General features: G+C 38.6%; 1 protein-coding gene across 2 annotated transcripts; it reads left to right on the forward strand.

Annotated features, from left to right (window-relative positions):
- The first annotated feature begins 3,614 nt into the window (after positions 1-3,614).
- On the forward strand, positions 3,615-15,020 carry LOC116204858 (DEAD-box ATP-dependent RNA helicase 28). Of its 2 annotated transcripts, none has more exons than XM_031537195.1 (20): positions 3,615-3,834; positions 4,724-5,104; positions 5,341-5,520; positions 5,607-5,675; positions 5,789-5,895; positions 6,773-6,851; positions 8,492-8,665; positions 8,810-8,958; positions 9,315-9,410; positions 9,783-9,885; positions 10,183-10,245; positions 10,342-10,403; positions 10,486-10,582; positions 11,197-11,315; positions 11,395-11,437; positions 12,324-12,416; positions 12,961-13,059; positions 13,151-13,234; positions 13,694-13,959; positions 14,612-15,020. In XM_031537195.1, exons 2-20 carry the CDS (start codon positions 4,766-4,768, stop codon positions 14,625-14,627), a joined length of 2,238 nt encoding a protein of 745 aa, XP_031393055.1. In that variant the 5' UTR covers positions 3,615-3,834; positions 4,724-4,765; the 3' UTR covers positions 14,628-15,020. The 2 variants fall into 2 exon arrangements, with proteins under 2 accessions (XP_031393055.1, XP_031393054.1); XM_031537194.1 differs by having other exon boundaries at positions 3,616-3,834; positions 12,324-12,425.
- Positions 15,021-15,668: the final 648 nt, after the last annotated feature.

Below are 15,668 nucleotides of genomic sequence, written 5' to 3' on the forward strand. Positions count from 1 at the left end.
GAGAAGTTCATTGCTTGTCCGAGAACCTACTACTGCGCATTTCTTTTTTCCCAAACATAGTCTTATGGATTTAACTGACATGGGAGTCGCTATTTGTTCGTTTCTGCATTGTCTTTCTGCTGCGAAGTTTTGTTTGTCTGTCATTCATTTTGTTTCACCTGTTATTTGTGGAAGTTCTGCTCCACCAACTACATGCATCATGGCTCCAAAAGGGGAAAATATCATTGAATGGAGTGATGAAATGGACTTCGCTTTCCTAAACGTAATAATTGAGAAGCTGAGAAGAACACACACTACAACATGGAAGACCAGTACTTGGAAAAAGATCACAGCTGAAATGATCAATTTATTTCGCGATAAACAACTGTTTTTGCAGAAGGTAAAGGACAAGTATCAAAGAATGAAGACAAATTTCACCCGATTTTCTGAAATAGTGAAGCATACAGTTGGGTGGGATGCAGACACAAACACCATCACAACCGACCCATATGTTTGGGATATGTTTATAAAGGTACATGCTGTTATTTTTTTGTTTGGCTTCTATTGTTGTTTTGAATGAATTGTCACTGATCTCCTTCGAGCAATGTCGTACTTCTTCGTACAGAAGATCAGGGCGTACAAGACTTTCCGGAGCAAGGGCTGCAAGCACTACGATTTGCAGAAGCAACTGTTTAGTTCTTTAGTGGCTACCGGTGCTCTTCGCATATCCTCGACCGATCCACCTCCAACTTTATAAGAAGAATGCCAGTTAAATGAGGAATTCTTATCTAGGGGGAAGGGAAAGCAGAAACAACATGTTGATCTCGAAGAAGGCTTCGACAAGAGTGACGACCCCGTCCATGTTGCAGAGCCCATTCTAACCAAGTCTCGACGTCGAGTGCCGAAAAGATCTCAAAGCAAGAGCTCACAAATGCAGGAGTGCATGGACATATTCAAGGAGAGTTTCATGAAGAAGCCACAGGAGACCCCACCGTCGGTAAAGAGAAGCAAGTCGGTATCGAGCCTTGAGAAACCTGTGAAGAATAGCATCAAGGAAGCCCTCGATGAGTTGGCTAAATTGGAATCAAGAATCCCTCACCCCTTGTTTGTGAAAGCGGGCGTAGCACTCCTTGATCCGGGAGTGCGGAGGCTTTTCATGTGGTTCAAGGAGGAGTCACGAATGGAATGGATATTGCAGCTTCCTTATCCTTGAAGAATCCGTGATCACATCTTACATTTTTTTTTCCCAAAAACAACGTTGTTTTTTTCTTTGTTCTGACTGAACTCGTATTGCTCATGTTTGTTCTGTGTGTTTGCTTATGCTGATGATTTTTTATTTTATGTGTGTGTTGCATGTTATTGTGTTATGATTATAATTGAGGTGTTTCACTGTTAACGATATATTCATGAACTTATTTCCACAGTTATAGGCGATCATTTGGCAAACAGTATGTCTCGTAATGGCATGTCTTCAGGCAATGACAATAACTCTAGAGATGACGAGAATGAACGTAGGCAACGTATGTTCTACTCCTTAATGATACAATTTGATCAGATGGAAGATCCCGTTCCACGGAACATGCCGTGTAGAAATTCTGCACTTCAAGGACGACAGTACGTTGTTGAAGTATTAGGGAGTGACGTTCGGTACTTCGAAAGCTTCAGAATGGAACCATACGTGTTTGCATTGTGGCACACTGCGGTTGTATTGTGGCATCACAGATACTAGAAAATGTATTACTGTAGAAGAGCAAGTCGACATGTTCTTGTTGGTTATTTCACATAGTGTGCGATTTTCAATGGTGGTAAAAAGGTTTCAGCATTCGAAGGAAACGGTTCCACGAGTTATTAAAAAAATTGCACGCGGAATACAAGAATTATCTGCCGATTTTATAACACCGCGGAATGTCATTGTCCAGTCGAAAATTGAAAATGATGAAAGGTGGCGCTTCTTTAGGGTATGTTATCTGCTAATTTCATACTGTATAGAACTGTTTTTGGTATACTATGTGAGGTAAATATAATTATGCATTTTTCATGCAGCATTGTATTGAAGCTATCGATGGAACCCATGTCGCTGCATGCGTGCCACAGGCGAACAAAGTACCTTATTGTGATCGTAATGCCGATATATCACAAAATGTATTGGTTGTTTGTTCACACGACATGATGTTTACATACGTGATGACGGGTTGGGAGGGTTCCGCACACGATTCAAGAATATTTGCCGACGCTGCGTCAGTGGAACGCTTTCTAGCACGGCGTGGTAGTGAGTATTTGCTTATACATTTCCAATTTTCTATGAAATTGCAAGCCTAAATTAGTTATCTTTAATTTTCCTTTTGTTTTTTGCAGGACAATATTATATTGTTGATGTAGGGTTTTTAAATATACCAGGATATTTGGCTCCATACAAGGGAGAACGATATCACCAGAGCGATTTTCCTCGGCATAATCTGCTAACAACGGAAAAAGAGCTATTCAACCAGCGCTATGCATCAGTGCGTAATGTTATCAAACCTTGCTTCGGTATTTTGAAAAAGAGATTCGCCATACTGAGTTTAATGACGAACTTCATCCCGTATACATAAGGACAACTTGTCCTTACTTGTTTTGTTTTGCATAATTTTATACGCCGTAATAATTACCATGCTAGATTATTTCTGGAGTACGGTGATGCGTGAGCAGATTACGATGAATTTCGCAATCTGCCACTACAAGAAGGAAATAGAGTAGATGTAGATATGGATAGCGCTGAAATGAACAATGCACGCGACCGTATCACTACTCCATTATGACTTGCAGAGAGAGGAGGGCGATGACATGCACTTAGGTGTTGTATTGGACATTGTCTTAATTATTATTATGATGTGATAATGATAGTGTAAGCATTATATTAAATGAAATTTTCTATAACGGGGTCTTTTTTTGTTTGGCCAATAATGGGGCCCACTCTCAAGCATTATATTAAATAAAATGAATATAATGGGGGTCTTTGTTTGTTTGACCAATAATGGAGCCCACCCTCAAACTTATTTAAATATATTTTTGTCTTTTTCTGTAATTGAGTTGAGCTGAGTTGAACATTATTTAAAATCCAAACAAATCCTTAGAGTACGTTTGTATTTAGAGTTGAGTTGAGTTGAGTTTTGATTTTAATTGGTTTGTAATGATTGTATTGTTGAATTATGAGAAAAAGTGTGAAATAGTAATAAATAGTTGAGACGAAGTAATGATTAAGTAATGATTATGTTATTGAATTGTGAAAAAGTAACTAATAGTTGAGAGAATTTAATATTAAAAATTGAATTGAATGATTAAAAATATTAAAAAAGTAATGATTGTATTGTTGAATTGAAAATAAGTGAAGTTGAGTTGAGTTGAAAATTTTTTAAAAAACAAACACACCCTTAGTGTTTGTGGTATGTGAATGAATGAAACTCAATGAACCGTAAAACCAATTATTTTGGGGATGGTTTTCTTGTTCTGATTCGGTTTCAGTTACGGTAAGTAAAATTCTTGCCTGGAAAATTTGGGACGGTTATGGTTCATGTTAGAACCGTACTGAACCGTCCAATTTTTATTCTAAACTTAATCCGAACCGAAAATTAGTTCAGGATTTCGGTTTCGGTTTTCCACCGGGAGAAACTAGAAGACGTCGCCGAGAGAGAGGGTTTTAGCAAAAAGGGTCTCAGTATTTAAGAGCAGGAGCTGCCGCCTTCCACACCCGTTCCTCCCTCTTCGCCCTCACAAGCTCCTCCCGGTCGGACGCCTCTTGCCCTTCGCCGCCTCTTGCCCTTCGCTGCCTCCTGCTCAAAGCCGACTCCTGCCCCTCTCCGAATCCTGCTCATTTAGGTATGACTCCTCTTTCTTCTTCTCTATGTGATTTCGTGATACTTCCTGCCAAACAAGAAAACCGGTGAACCCATTATTTACTGGGTTTCGAGCTATTTGATGTTACGCGAAGAGTAGCTTTCGCTACATGGGTTGAATTTAAATTCATAGTCCTCTAGATTCTTTGGTTTTTGAGTGGTCGTTTTCTGTAAAAATAACACAGCTAGAAAATTACTTGTCCGTCCTTGCTTCTAGCCGGTTATTAGTGAATATAGATTCAATAGAAACTGCTTCTAGATGTGTTATTCTTACTGTTTGTGATTTGAGATCGACTTAGGTTTTGATTCTACGTAAATTGCTGATTTTGATTTTTTGACTGAAGGGGTGATCATCTTAGTCGTCTTGGGTTTCGAGCAACATAGGTGTCACTTGGTTATGTAATGAGAGTTGCTCAATTTCATTCTGTGGGTATTTTAGTGACAGAGACAGTTTCCCGGTAATCTCTCTTTTATACGGAACAAGGTAATGTGGATTATTGGCGAGATTTTACTAATGCATACCAAACATGGTAATGTAACATTATTAGTAATTATAAAAGTGGTAATCTCTATGAGTGGGAATCTAGTTTGCCAATAATATTGAATGGCGCCTCTTTAGGGTTTAATGCACAGTCTTCTCTTATGGTTCGAATTGTTGCGGATGACTTCTGGCCAGTCTTGACCGCTTCCACCTTGTCACGGCCATTCCCCGGGTAAAGTGAAAGAGGGTAGGAAAGGTTTCATTTTCTCGTTTTGTGCATTGGTGATTTGTTGATTTGTGGCTGTAATTGGTGGGTGGATTGGCCTGCAATTGTTTCCATGATGTATCATTTTTGTTGGAGGGGTTAATTGCTGTTGTTGTTCCAATATAGGACTCCTTGAGGACTTGGAAGGAACCCCCATATCTTCCTCTCATGGCGCCAAGCTTCTTGTTTGAAGCCCCCAGTGATGAAGAACACTTAGTGGAGGAGGAGGAGGAGGAGGAGGAGGAAGAAGAAGAAGAGGAACACGAAGGAGAAGGAGGAGGAGGAGGAGGAGGAGGAGAAGAAGAAGATGATGATAAGAAGACCAATAAGAAAAAACAATCTCCTTGGGATTTTGGCTCCTACTCGGAATCCGTGGCGGAAGAGCATGCTCGACGGAGCACAACCTCGGTCGATTTCAAGATATCCAAAGCTCTCCAGAACCGCTCTGTCCCTGTCGCCAATCCACCTGATGACACCAGCTCTGAATCGGAAGAGCCAGACCAGCAGGTACTGATCAAACTTCCCCCTAATTTTCACCAATGCACTTGTTTTGCATACATTATAATTTAAGAACTTTTGAGCTAAATGAGCTTAATAATTTTGAGGGGGTTTGATTTGAGCCCCTGGGGTTAAGGGGGGTGGTGGAATGGACCTTAATATGTGCTTTTAAGGTGCAGTATCGCAAAGTTTGAGCTTTTGCATGAGCAGGCGATGAGAATGTTGTTTTTTGATTTATATTACAGGAAGATTATAAATCAGAAGATGAAGATGATGCTGGCGGCAATGCTGGAGAGAACAAGCCCTTCTTTGCCTCTTCGGATGGAGTGTCCTTTCATGCAAATACCTTTATGGAGCTTAATCTCTCTCGGCCATTGCTTAGGGCTTGTGAGGTGTTGGGGTACGCTAAGCCCACACCAATTCAGGTCACATCCTTGTGTTCTTCTAGAACCTTAGTCTGATTTTCATGCTTAACATACACTCTAACAGTGACTTTGTTCTCCATTAACAGGCTGCCTGCATTCCTTTAGCACTTACTGGGCGTGATATATGTGGGAGTGCCATTACTGGTTCTGGAAAGGTATTGAAATTTGTATTCGATCAGAATGTCATGTCCTCGTCTGATGCCGGTGTTCTACTATTTGAGATATTGTTTAGGGTTATTGGGTGCACTAAATTGGATTGTTGATGCAGACAGCAGCATTTGCTTTGCCTGCTTTGGAGAGGTTACTGTTCCGGCCCAAAAGGATGAAAGCAATAAGAGTTCTAATACTCACTCCAACCAGAGAGTTGGCAGTTCAGTAAGTTGTTACTTATCACTTCTTGTTCTTTATTCTCCGGCTGAGTTTTGAACAGTTTCTTACTGGTGTTAGTGATGAGTTCATATCTTCAAAGGACTATTATACTTGTTGAGAAATAAATAAATTAATGGAAAGTTTGGCTTAGCTGTTCTATATAATCTTTTCACAGGTAAGTTTTATTAATTTTATTGACTAACATGCATAACAAACGAGTATTAATTATTCACTTTCCATTTTAACAATAACTGCAGTGTAATTTGACAGTATAAGATGACTCTTTGGTTCAGAGAAGCAGCAGTCCTCTGTGAGAGCCTGAAAAGAGCGTAGTGCTCTGGCAGTACAAATTTTCATAATTTTCATCTAAACGCTTTAAAGGGAGTTCGTTGCAAAATGAGGCAAAAATCAGATGATTAGAGTATATTCTTAGATGGAAACTTGGAGAAGAAGCTACTTTGTTAATAATCCTTTCCATATTTCAAAAATAAGAAATACCTCCTTGGAATGTTTATAGTGTCCAGCAGACTGAGTTTCATTCTTGAAGGATAATATGAGAGGTCTCACCTCAATACAAACATTGTATGCAATAGATTATAGACCCACTACTATGTCAATCATCTGAACCCTTTTTATGATATCATCTCAGTATTTCTTACAAGAACTTGTCCTGAAAACTTTACAGCTAACTTAATTAATGAAGGAGGAATCTACTCGTTAGAAAAGATAGAATGATGATGAGAAATAAAGGGTGATGCTTTTTAATGGTGTCTCTTATTTTTTGTCGGATAATTGTTGCTTTGATTCTTGACTTTGATGTCCTCGCGGCATGAGTGGGTAGCTTTCATGAAGCTTTTGTGACTGTGAATTGAATCTTTTGCAGGGTTCATAGCATGATACAGAAGCTTGCACAGTTTACTGATATAAGATGTTGCCTTGTTCTTGGTGGACTTTCAATGAAGGTTGGACTTTTAGCTTCTTTTGACTGGTAGTGCTATTACTTGCCAGTACTTTGGGGTTATTGGGACTGCTAACTTGTTTTTTTAAAACATAATAGTTCATGAGGTTTAAGATTGTGGGGAGTAGAAGGTAATTTCCATAGTTTGTAGCGCTTCAGCAATGAAATAAGTGAAACTTCATAAGATGATACTAGTTCGTCACAAGGGACTTATATTTTTCGCCCCGTATGCGTATTATTCTCTAATTAGGCTAAATTACACCAAAAAAACACAAGTTCTCACTTTTGTCTCAATTTTGGCATGGCTTTTTATTTTTGCTATAAAAAATCACAAGTTTCATTTTTGTCTCAAATGTGGCACGCTGTTAGTGATCCGTTACCATTTCCGTTTAATTGCTTATGTGGCAGGAAATGGTGTTATATGGAACCCACTATACCAGTAAATAGTGACACAGGTAGAATTATATATTTTTAAAATTAAAATCAGACCCTATATATTATTACATTTACAAATTCGTCCCCACCTCCCCTCTCTGCAACCCACCTCTTCTACGTCTCTCTCCTCCCTCTCCCTCAGCCTTCCTCCACCACCACCACTCATCGACCACCTTTGTCACCTCTTTACCCTTCTCTAACTGCCAGCTCAAAATTCCCATATATATATATATATATATACACATACATCTATATATATATATTATGGCAAATGCAGAGCAGAGCAAGGGATGGGAATGATGGCATTTTCAGACAGAGCAACCGACCTTCAATAAGATCACTGATTTGGTCGAGAAAGTCGGAAAGTTTGAGGTGATGGCAGAAAAAGTCGGGAAAGATGGCATATCCGGTGAAGCTGTTGATGTCGATGACCATGCATCTCATAGCAACAACACTAATGATCTCTCTCTTTCTGCACTGGAGAGACATTCTTGTTCTCTTTCTTGGGTTTCTCTCTTGAGATATATTTGCCAAATATAGCTTTTCACATTCCTCCACAAATCTCCTCTGCCCCTTAGAACCACTGAAATAGAGCTCAAGCTAGAAAACAGAGCCTCTTACTCTCTCTTAAAGTGGTTTTGCAGTAATAGGATGCTTTTGTGAGTCTCTAAGACCTGAAGTGGTTTTGCAGTGGTAGGATGCTTTTAAGCCTCTATTCTAATACTCAATGTGGGTATTTTAGAGAAGCATAGCATATGATTGCTAGCATACCTTTCCCACCAAGTGCCGCTCTGTGGCGGTGAGGGAAGGCTGAGGGTGAGGGAGAGGGAGGAGAGTGACGCAGAAGAGATGGGTTGCAGAGAGGGGCGGTGGGGACGAATTAGGGTCTGATTTTAATTTTAAAAATATTTAATTATACATGTGTCACTCTTTTACTGGTATATTGGGGTCCACATAACACCATTACCTGCCACATAAGCAATTAAACTGAAATTGTAAAGGATCACTAACGGCGTACCATATTTGAAACAAAAATGAAAAATGTTGTGATTTTTTATAGCAAAAATGAAAAGTTGTGCCAAAATTTAGACAAAAGTGAAAAGTTGTGTTTTTGGTGTAATTTACCTCTAAATTATAGATAATATCAGAATGATTAATAACTTAGCCTAAACTGGCACGTTTTAGATTAATTAATTGTATACTCCACAGGAACAAGAGGCAGCCTTGAGATCGTTACCTGATATCGTTGTGGCAACACCTGGGCGACTGATAGATCATTTACGGAATTCTATGTCGGTTGATTTAGAAGATCTTGCAGTACTAATTCTTGATGAGGCTGATCGTCTGCTGGAGCTTGGTTTTAGTGCTGAAATTCATGAGCTGGTAAAGTTTGTCATAACTTTCTTGGCCACACTGTAATGTCACATGCGATGAGGGAGGTGCCAGCTTTATAAATTGTCTCCAATGCACTTCCTATCCACATAAGTTGCTAAGATATGTCTCTCACCAGCTTCTGTTGAATTACAGGTTCGTCTATGCCCTAAACGGAGGCAAACGATGCTGTTCTCAGCTACAATGACTGAGGAAGTTGATGAGCTCATTAAGCTTTCGCTGACAAAACCATTGCGTCTTTCAGCTGATCCATCCTCAAAACGGCCAGCTACACTAACTGAAGAGTAAATGTCTATTTAATATATTTTAGCTGTTTTTATCACATGCAGTACCAGATAGTAGGTATTTGCTACTAAAAAGTTAAGGTGCGCTAGGACAATATTTAAGCTGGTGTTGACATTGCTTTTTGAATTGATCATTTTGTGTGCATAGTAATTATCATATGAGGACACATCTTCAATTGAAATCTTGAACTTTAAAAATGTTAGGAATACATCCTTTATATACTTTCTGAATTTACAGAACAAGAGCTAGATAGCAAGTTTTGCTGGATTATGCTTTTATAATTATACAATACTTTTAGGCAATTCAGTTGTACTTTTTGATAATATGATTAAGACTTCTATTTATCTTTGTATAGGGTGGTCAGAATACGGAGGATGCGTGAAACCAATCAGGAAGCAGTTCTACTAGCATTGTGTTCAAAAACTTTTACATCCAAAGTCATTATATTCAGGTAGCTATTGCTGCATTTGAATTTTTCTGATCTTCCAACGCATGTGATATGTCTGAGTCCTAAGAAGTAAACTTGTGATATGAGCAGTATATCTTTTATGGATATCTCTCCAGAGAAAGATGCTGGAGAATTGTTTAGTGTGATGCCACTATCTCTATGGGTACTCGTGACTGTGATACCATTATTTGTGCTCCTATGTCCATATAGAGTGGATACCCAAGTTCCATGACCAGTATGAATCACTTGCAAACTTATATAGTTGGAACTTTTGATAGCTAATCCCGTCTTTGTTTCATCAATTTTAACAGACTTGGCGATATCATTATGAGCATTTTGTTATTCTTTTTAATTGTTTTTGCATTTATGCTGCAGTGGAACAAAGCAGGCAGCTCATAGGTTGAAGATCCTGTTTGGACTTGCTGGCTTCAAAGCTGCAGAACTTCATGGAAATCTCACTCAAGCTCAGCGTCTTGATGTGAGTAATTGAACTTTGGATGCTGGAATCAAATAAGAAGTGGTTTCCAACTTAGTTATGTTTATATCTTCAAAACTTCCCACGGCAAACTTGTGGTGATATTGCACTTTGAGATGATAATGCAACATAATTAGATATTTAAAGCTGTTTCTAGTGTGAATTTCTCTCCCCTGTATCATTGTGAAAAAATGAGAGCCCTATGATCAGATTTTCTAAAATCATCCTTTTATTATATAATTATACATGTCATCGTCTTAGTGAAGGTCCTTTTTTTTTTTGTCCCCCCTCTGGTTGCAGGCATTGGAAGTTTTCAGGAAGCAAGAAGTTGAGTTTCTGATTGCAACGGATGTGGCTGCCCGAGTAAGTTGGACCTTCTGAACTAAGATTATGGTTTAGTATCGAACAGATCCGAGTTTTCTCTGTTGTCTAGCAAATTTTAATTCTTTCTATTTGCAGGGTCTTGACATACTCGGTGTCCAAACAGTCATAAATTATGCGTGTCCTCGTGATATTACGAGGTAGGGCCCTTTCTTTTATGTCTGACCTGCTGCCCATTTGATGGGATTTATTTAAAGCTACAATCCACTTTTCTTTGCACAGCTATGTTCATCGAGTTGGACGAACAGCAAGAGCAGGGAGAGAAGGATATGCCGTGACGTTCGTTACTGACAACGACCGATCTCTGTTGAAAGCAATTGTTAGCATCATATCCTTTACTTTTTCTTCTAGCTAATAATATTACTTCTTCAGGTTAGGTTGAAAATATGTTACAATGATTAGATATACTTGCATAATTATTAACTGCTGCCTATGAAGTATTTCTTCTCCTGGACTCTTCAAGAGTTGAAAAATATTTATCTGCTTTCATACCTATCAGACAGCTAGCTTTGAATCATGAATAGCACCACTGAAACATATTACGGGTCCTAAATACCTGACAGCTTTTGCTGAGTTTGGTCTAATGGAATTTTTCTTAGTTGAGACACTTGAAACAATTTGCCATTGAGAATTTCAGTCATGTAGATCCCTTGGACAAATGAAATTTCTTAAATAATATTTAACTTGTTCCGAGGAAATTTTTATATTGATGATGAATCAGTATCTATACTTCCATGACATAGAAAAAGGAGTCATCAAGTAACTGCTATCTTTTTCTCTTTCTATTTTCTTTTTCACTGCTTTCCCTGGACCTGTACCTCCAATATAATGGTTCTGTTTTATGCAGTCCTAGTATGCGTCTTAACAAAAGTTTGTTCTCCTTTGCTAAATAAAATATATTTCTGATGTTCTTTTCTTTTTTCCATTCCATAGGCCAAGAGAGCTGGTTCAAAGCTAAAGAGCAGAATAGTTGCTGAGCAATCAATTAGTAAGTGGGCCCTTGTAATTGAAGAAATGGAGGATCAAGTCACTGCCGTTCTTCGAGAAGAGAGGTATTGGTTATGTTACGCCATGGAATATCTCGGTTATCCTTATAATCAGAATGCTATTGCTGACTCTGACAGTCTGCAGGGAAGAGAGAGCCTTGAGAAAAGCTGAGATGGAGGTCACCAAGGTATGCCGTTTCCTTCATCCTGCTATCTGAGGCCTTTACATTTTTGTGTTGTGCAACTTTTGATGATTGAGGGGCAAACAGCACGGAAGAGAGATAACTGGAGAGTTAGGAGTGCGGATGTACATCTTTTATTTGAAATTTACTTTGGGAAAAGTTAAATGGTTGATTTGATCCTACACAATGAAGCATATTTCCTAAGTGATTTTCTATCTAGCATATTTCCTAAATGATTGAGGAGCAGAGAGCACAGGAGAGAGATATCTGGAGAGTTTAGGGGTGTGAATGTACATCTTTATTAGTGATTAACTTTGGAGAAGTTTAGTGGTTGATTTGATCCTTAATAATGCAGCATATCTGCTAGATTTTCTATCTAGAGTTTTCATAGGACTTGACATTGAACGAACCGGTGCATGGTTTCATAGGTTAAAGTAACAGGGTTTACAAATAATTCGTTCAAAGTGTAAGGCTGTACCAACACCTCCATGTGCACCAGGTCAATCTCGGTCTAATATCCACAGATGTGAGCCTAACGGCTTTCTATGTTCAGCAGGAGTTGGACTCTTGGCCAAACCAGATTCGAAAGTGATGGAGGTTTTTAAATTTTTTATAATATTAAATAAGGCACATTTTCTGAGAAAAACAAATAAGATGAATATAATGGATTGGTGTAGCCAGTTCAGGTTGGTCCCATCAGAAGAATTGGCTGCTCTATGCCAGTTCAATGGTTGGAATATGCAAAATACTGACTTGCAGTCTTTCCCAGTTGTTTTTCTGCACCACTTCAGAGCTAAATATATCTTTTCTTCTGTTGCCTGTAGATGTTTCATCATAAAATAAGCAGATAATATTTTATTTGTGCTTCTCTTCACTTATTATGATGTTGCAGGCTGAGAATATGATTGCACACAAGGAGGACATCTTTGCACGTCCTAAAAGGACATGGTTTGTGACTGAGAAGGAGAAAAAGCTTATGGCTAAGGTAGCAAAGGTAGTTTATTCCTGAGTACTTTGTTTTCCTTGGTTATGATGCTTCAGGTGTCCGTGGTGGGTCCTTTACAAGAGATGCAGTTGATAAAATGATTGAAACTGCACAATACATGGTTGAAACTGCACAATACATGGTTGAAACTACCTAAGATGCCACATTTGGTAGTACTCTTGCAATTGTTGCGCAATAATTGACCATCTAGTAATTGTTATTTGTTAGTCTACAATTACCTTTCTTTCATATGAATCTTCTTCCATCTTACTATTAGTGCCCTTCCGTCATTTCGGAAGTTGCACAGAAACATTCACAAACATTTTTATGGTTAAGTGTCTCTCTTTGCTGATGAATTAGCACATAATCCTGATAGACTGACTCATTGGAACATTGCAAAAGTAGGTTAGCTTTGGTAGTTCAAAATTTGGTTACTTTTGGTAATATAAGTTCCATGAGATATTCTGTCACTGAACTATGGCATCAGTTCAGGAATAGTGCGGCAGAGTTTATGTAATGCAATGCTTGTCTGCCCCCTCGACAGGAATCTAAGCAAAAAAGTAAGGCTTCTGAAAAGGAAGTGATTAGTGCGCAAGAGGCAGAAGATCTTAAAATGAAAGAGAAGAGGAAACGAGAACGTGAGGTATAAAATGATCTTGATATATGTCCTTTACAATGCAACTTTCTGCTTAAGAATAGAAAATTTGACATGTTTTTCTAATCATTTGAACCAGAAAAATTTGCCCCGTAAGAAGCGGCGGAAGCTAGAAGCTGCCAGGGAAATGTTGGAGGAAGAGAAGAATAATGACAAAGCAGAGGTATGCTAGTCCCTTTTTCCCTTTTTCAAAAGTTAATTTTTAATGGCAGAGTTCTCATTTCCTGAGGTTTCCCCTTTTTGGGAATTTCAAATAAGGTGAAGTTAACAGGTGCCCCTAAAATGTTCCTGGGGATCATCAGAACTCAGAAGCATTTGCAGTAGTTAATTCTCTTGATAAAATGTTAACTTGAACATTGCTGTTCCCAGTTGACATATATTTTGAAAAATAGCATTTGAATAGAACGTAGATACTTAGAAAAATTCATATTATTAAAAAGTTGATTCAATCACTATTTTGTTTCGCAGAAGGTTTTCATTGGCTTTGGCTGATGCTAATCTTATTCAACCTGGATTTATTCTTGTTTTTTTTCAAAGTAATCTTTAGTGACCAAAATCACCCTAAACCAATTTTCTGGTTAACAATTTACACTAGCCCTTTTTTTTTTTTTAATGCATGCAGAGTGGTGGAAAAGAAAAGCCACTGTCACTTGTTGACCTTGCTTACCGTCGGGCAAAAGCAGCAAAGGCGGCAAAGAAGGCAATGGATGCAGGAAAGATTGTCAGAAAGGGGGCCAGTAAGAAAACAAAACGACCTGCCGAGAGGACTCAATCAAGGAAAAAAGAGATGCATGAGCTGTTTCAGAGTGACATGAGTCAGCAGAAGTCAGAGAAGAGAAGTGGCATTGGTGGAAAAAAGAAATCATCAAAGTTTAAGAGCAAGTCGAGGTAAGAACAAGCTTTGTGTCCTTCTGGGTACTTTGTTGAATATAATTTTTATTATCTTGAAATATTAGATATAGCCTGCCCTTGTATCTCTGACTTGTGGGTTCTATGGATCTGAGATGTGGATGATCAAGATGAATTTTCATTCTTCACTTAAAAAAGAAGTGTGGGAGATCATAGGGACTAGGATTATTCCAAGGAAACATACATACCCTTGTCCGAGTCCATACTTTTTATGTCCTTGACTCATAGTGTCTAGACATAGATAATGAGGCATTTACCTAAAAAAATTTTAGAATAAGATTAGTAAGTGCTTGATGTTTACAAAGTTGACTCTGAGTGACAGCTGATTGTTGTTGGTGTGAAAGAAGACATGAACATGAATATATGTCCATATCCACATTTGTGTTCAAGTCCCAGCACTGCACATGTCAATGCACAAGAGTACACGATTCATCTCCTGTTGGAGATGGAACTTATGGTTGTAAATGTTTATTTCTTATGTACACAAGCTGCATGCCTTCATTTTGATAATTCGATTAGGTTTTTGCACCGTGATAGTGGCAAAGAAATTGTAACTTTGGTTTCCCTGATGGAAAAAAGCAGTCTTGGATCGAGACTCCCCTGTTTCTGACTAATCTCCGTTCTCCTGTAGGTACAAGCGGAGGTAGTAATAATTCAATCAAAGCATCACAAAGGCTGTTGCTTCTACTGCTTTCCAGCACTACTGAGTCGGACTGAAAAGGAGCATTTTTAGCGATCAGCAAATGCAGGTCTTCTCAGGCAAAGCTGGTACTGATTTGAAGGCACTCCGTGCTTGTAAGTGAAGTGGTGAATATGACAAGTAGAGGGCTTTTGCTCTATATGGTTGTATGCCAGTATTTGGGTTAGGCTATAGCATTAGCTTACAAGGAAGAGGCCGGGAAAATTATCGGCATTTTTGGGTGAAGAGGGATAATTGCAGAACGCAAACGCGCTTTCGATGATTCTCAGTGTTATATTATGCTTATGAAGAAAGATAGCAATATTAAGTAAGAAGAGAACCTCTCGGATTTGGTCTTGAATACTGAGAGTCGTTGATCCTCTCATCTCCTTTCCAACTCTTGAGCTGTGCCCCTTAGAGTGCTACATTTGGTTTAGATGGTGTTAGTGTTAATACCATATACTGCTGCCTCTGTTTCTTCTTCCTCCGGTAGCAGATCACAAATAAGCCCGCCCCTATCAACACGAACAGCCTGCCTAGCTAATTTTTAAAATGCTTAAAAATTTCTTAGTATGATATAATATGGAGATTAAAAGATCAGTGAGAACTGATGAGGGGAGAAGCTTGGGAGAGGACTAAAGCAAAAGCATGCACAAGAAAGCACTCGGTCTTTCACGTGATGAAAGCTAGTATTGCTCATTGTTGGCACTGATTTGGTTTGTTAATTTATCAATTTCATACGATTGTCTCCATAGTTTGTGTTCCAATTGGTTGGAGTGGAGGAATAGCAAACCACTGCATGAGCACGAAAAACTTATTTGATGTTAAACTTCGAAAAAATAAAACATTATTAAAAATGAAAATTGAAAATTGAGAAGAGAAAAGATGACTGACGAGGAAGTTTTAGGCAAATGGGAGGTTGGATGGAGACGCGCTCGTATCACCACCCGGATCTATTATGATATAAAAAAACATAAAAGGGCAACGTGGACATACTATTTAAGCTTGA

Source organism: Punica granatum, chromosome 4, assembly GCF_007655135.1.
Source record: "Punica granatum isolate Tunisia-2019 chromosome 4, ASM765513v2, whole genome shotgun sequence".
Lineage (NCBI taxonomy): Eukaryota > Viridiplantae > Streptophyta > Magnoliopsida > Myrtales > Lythraceae > Punica > Punica granatum.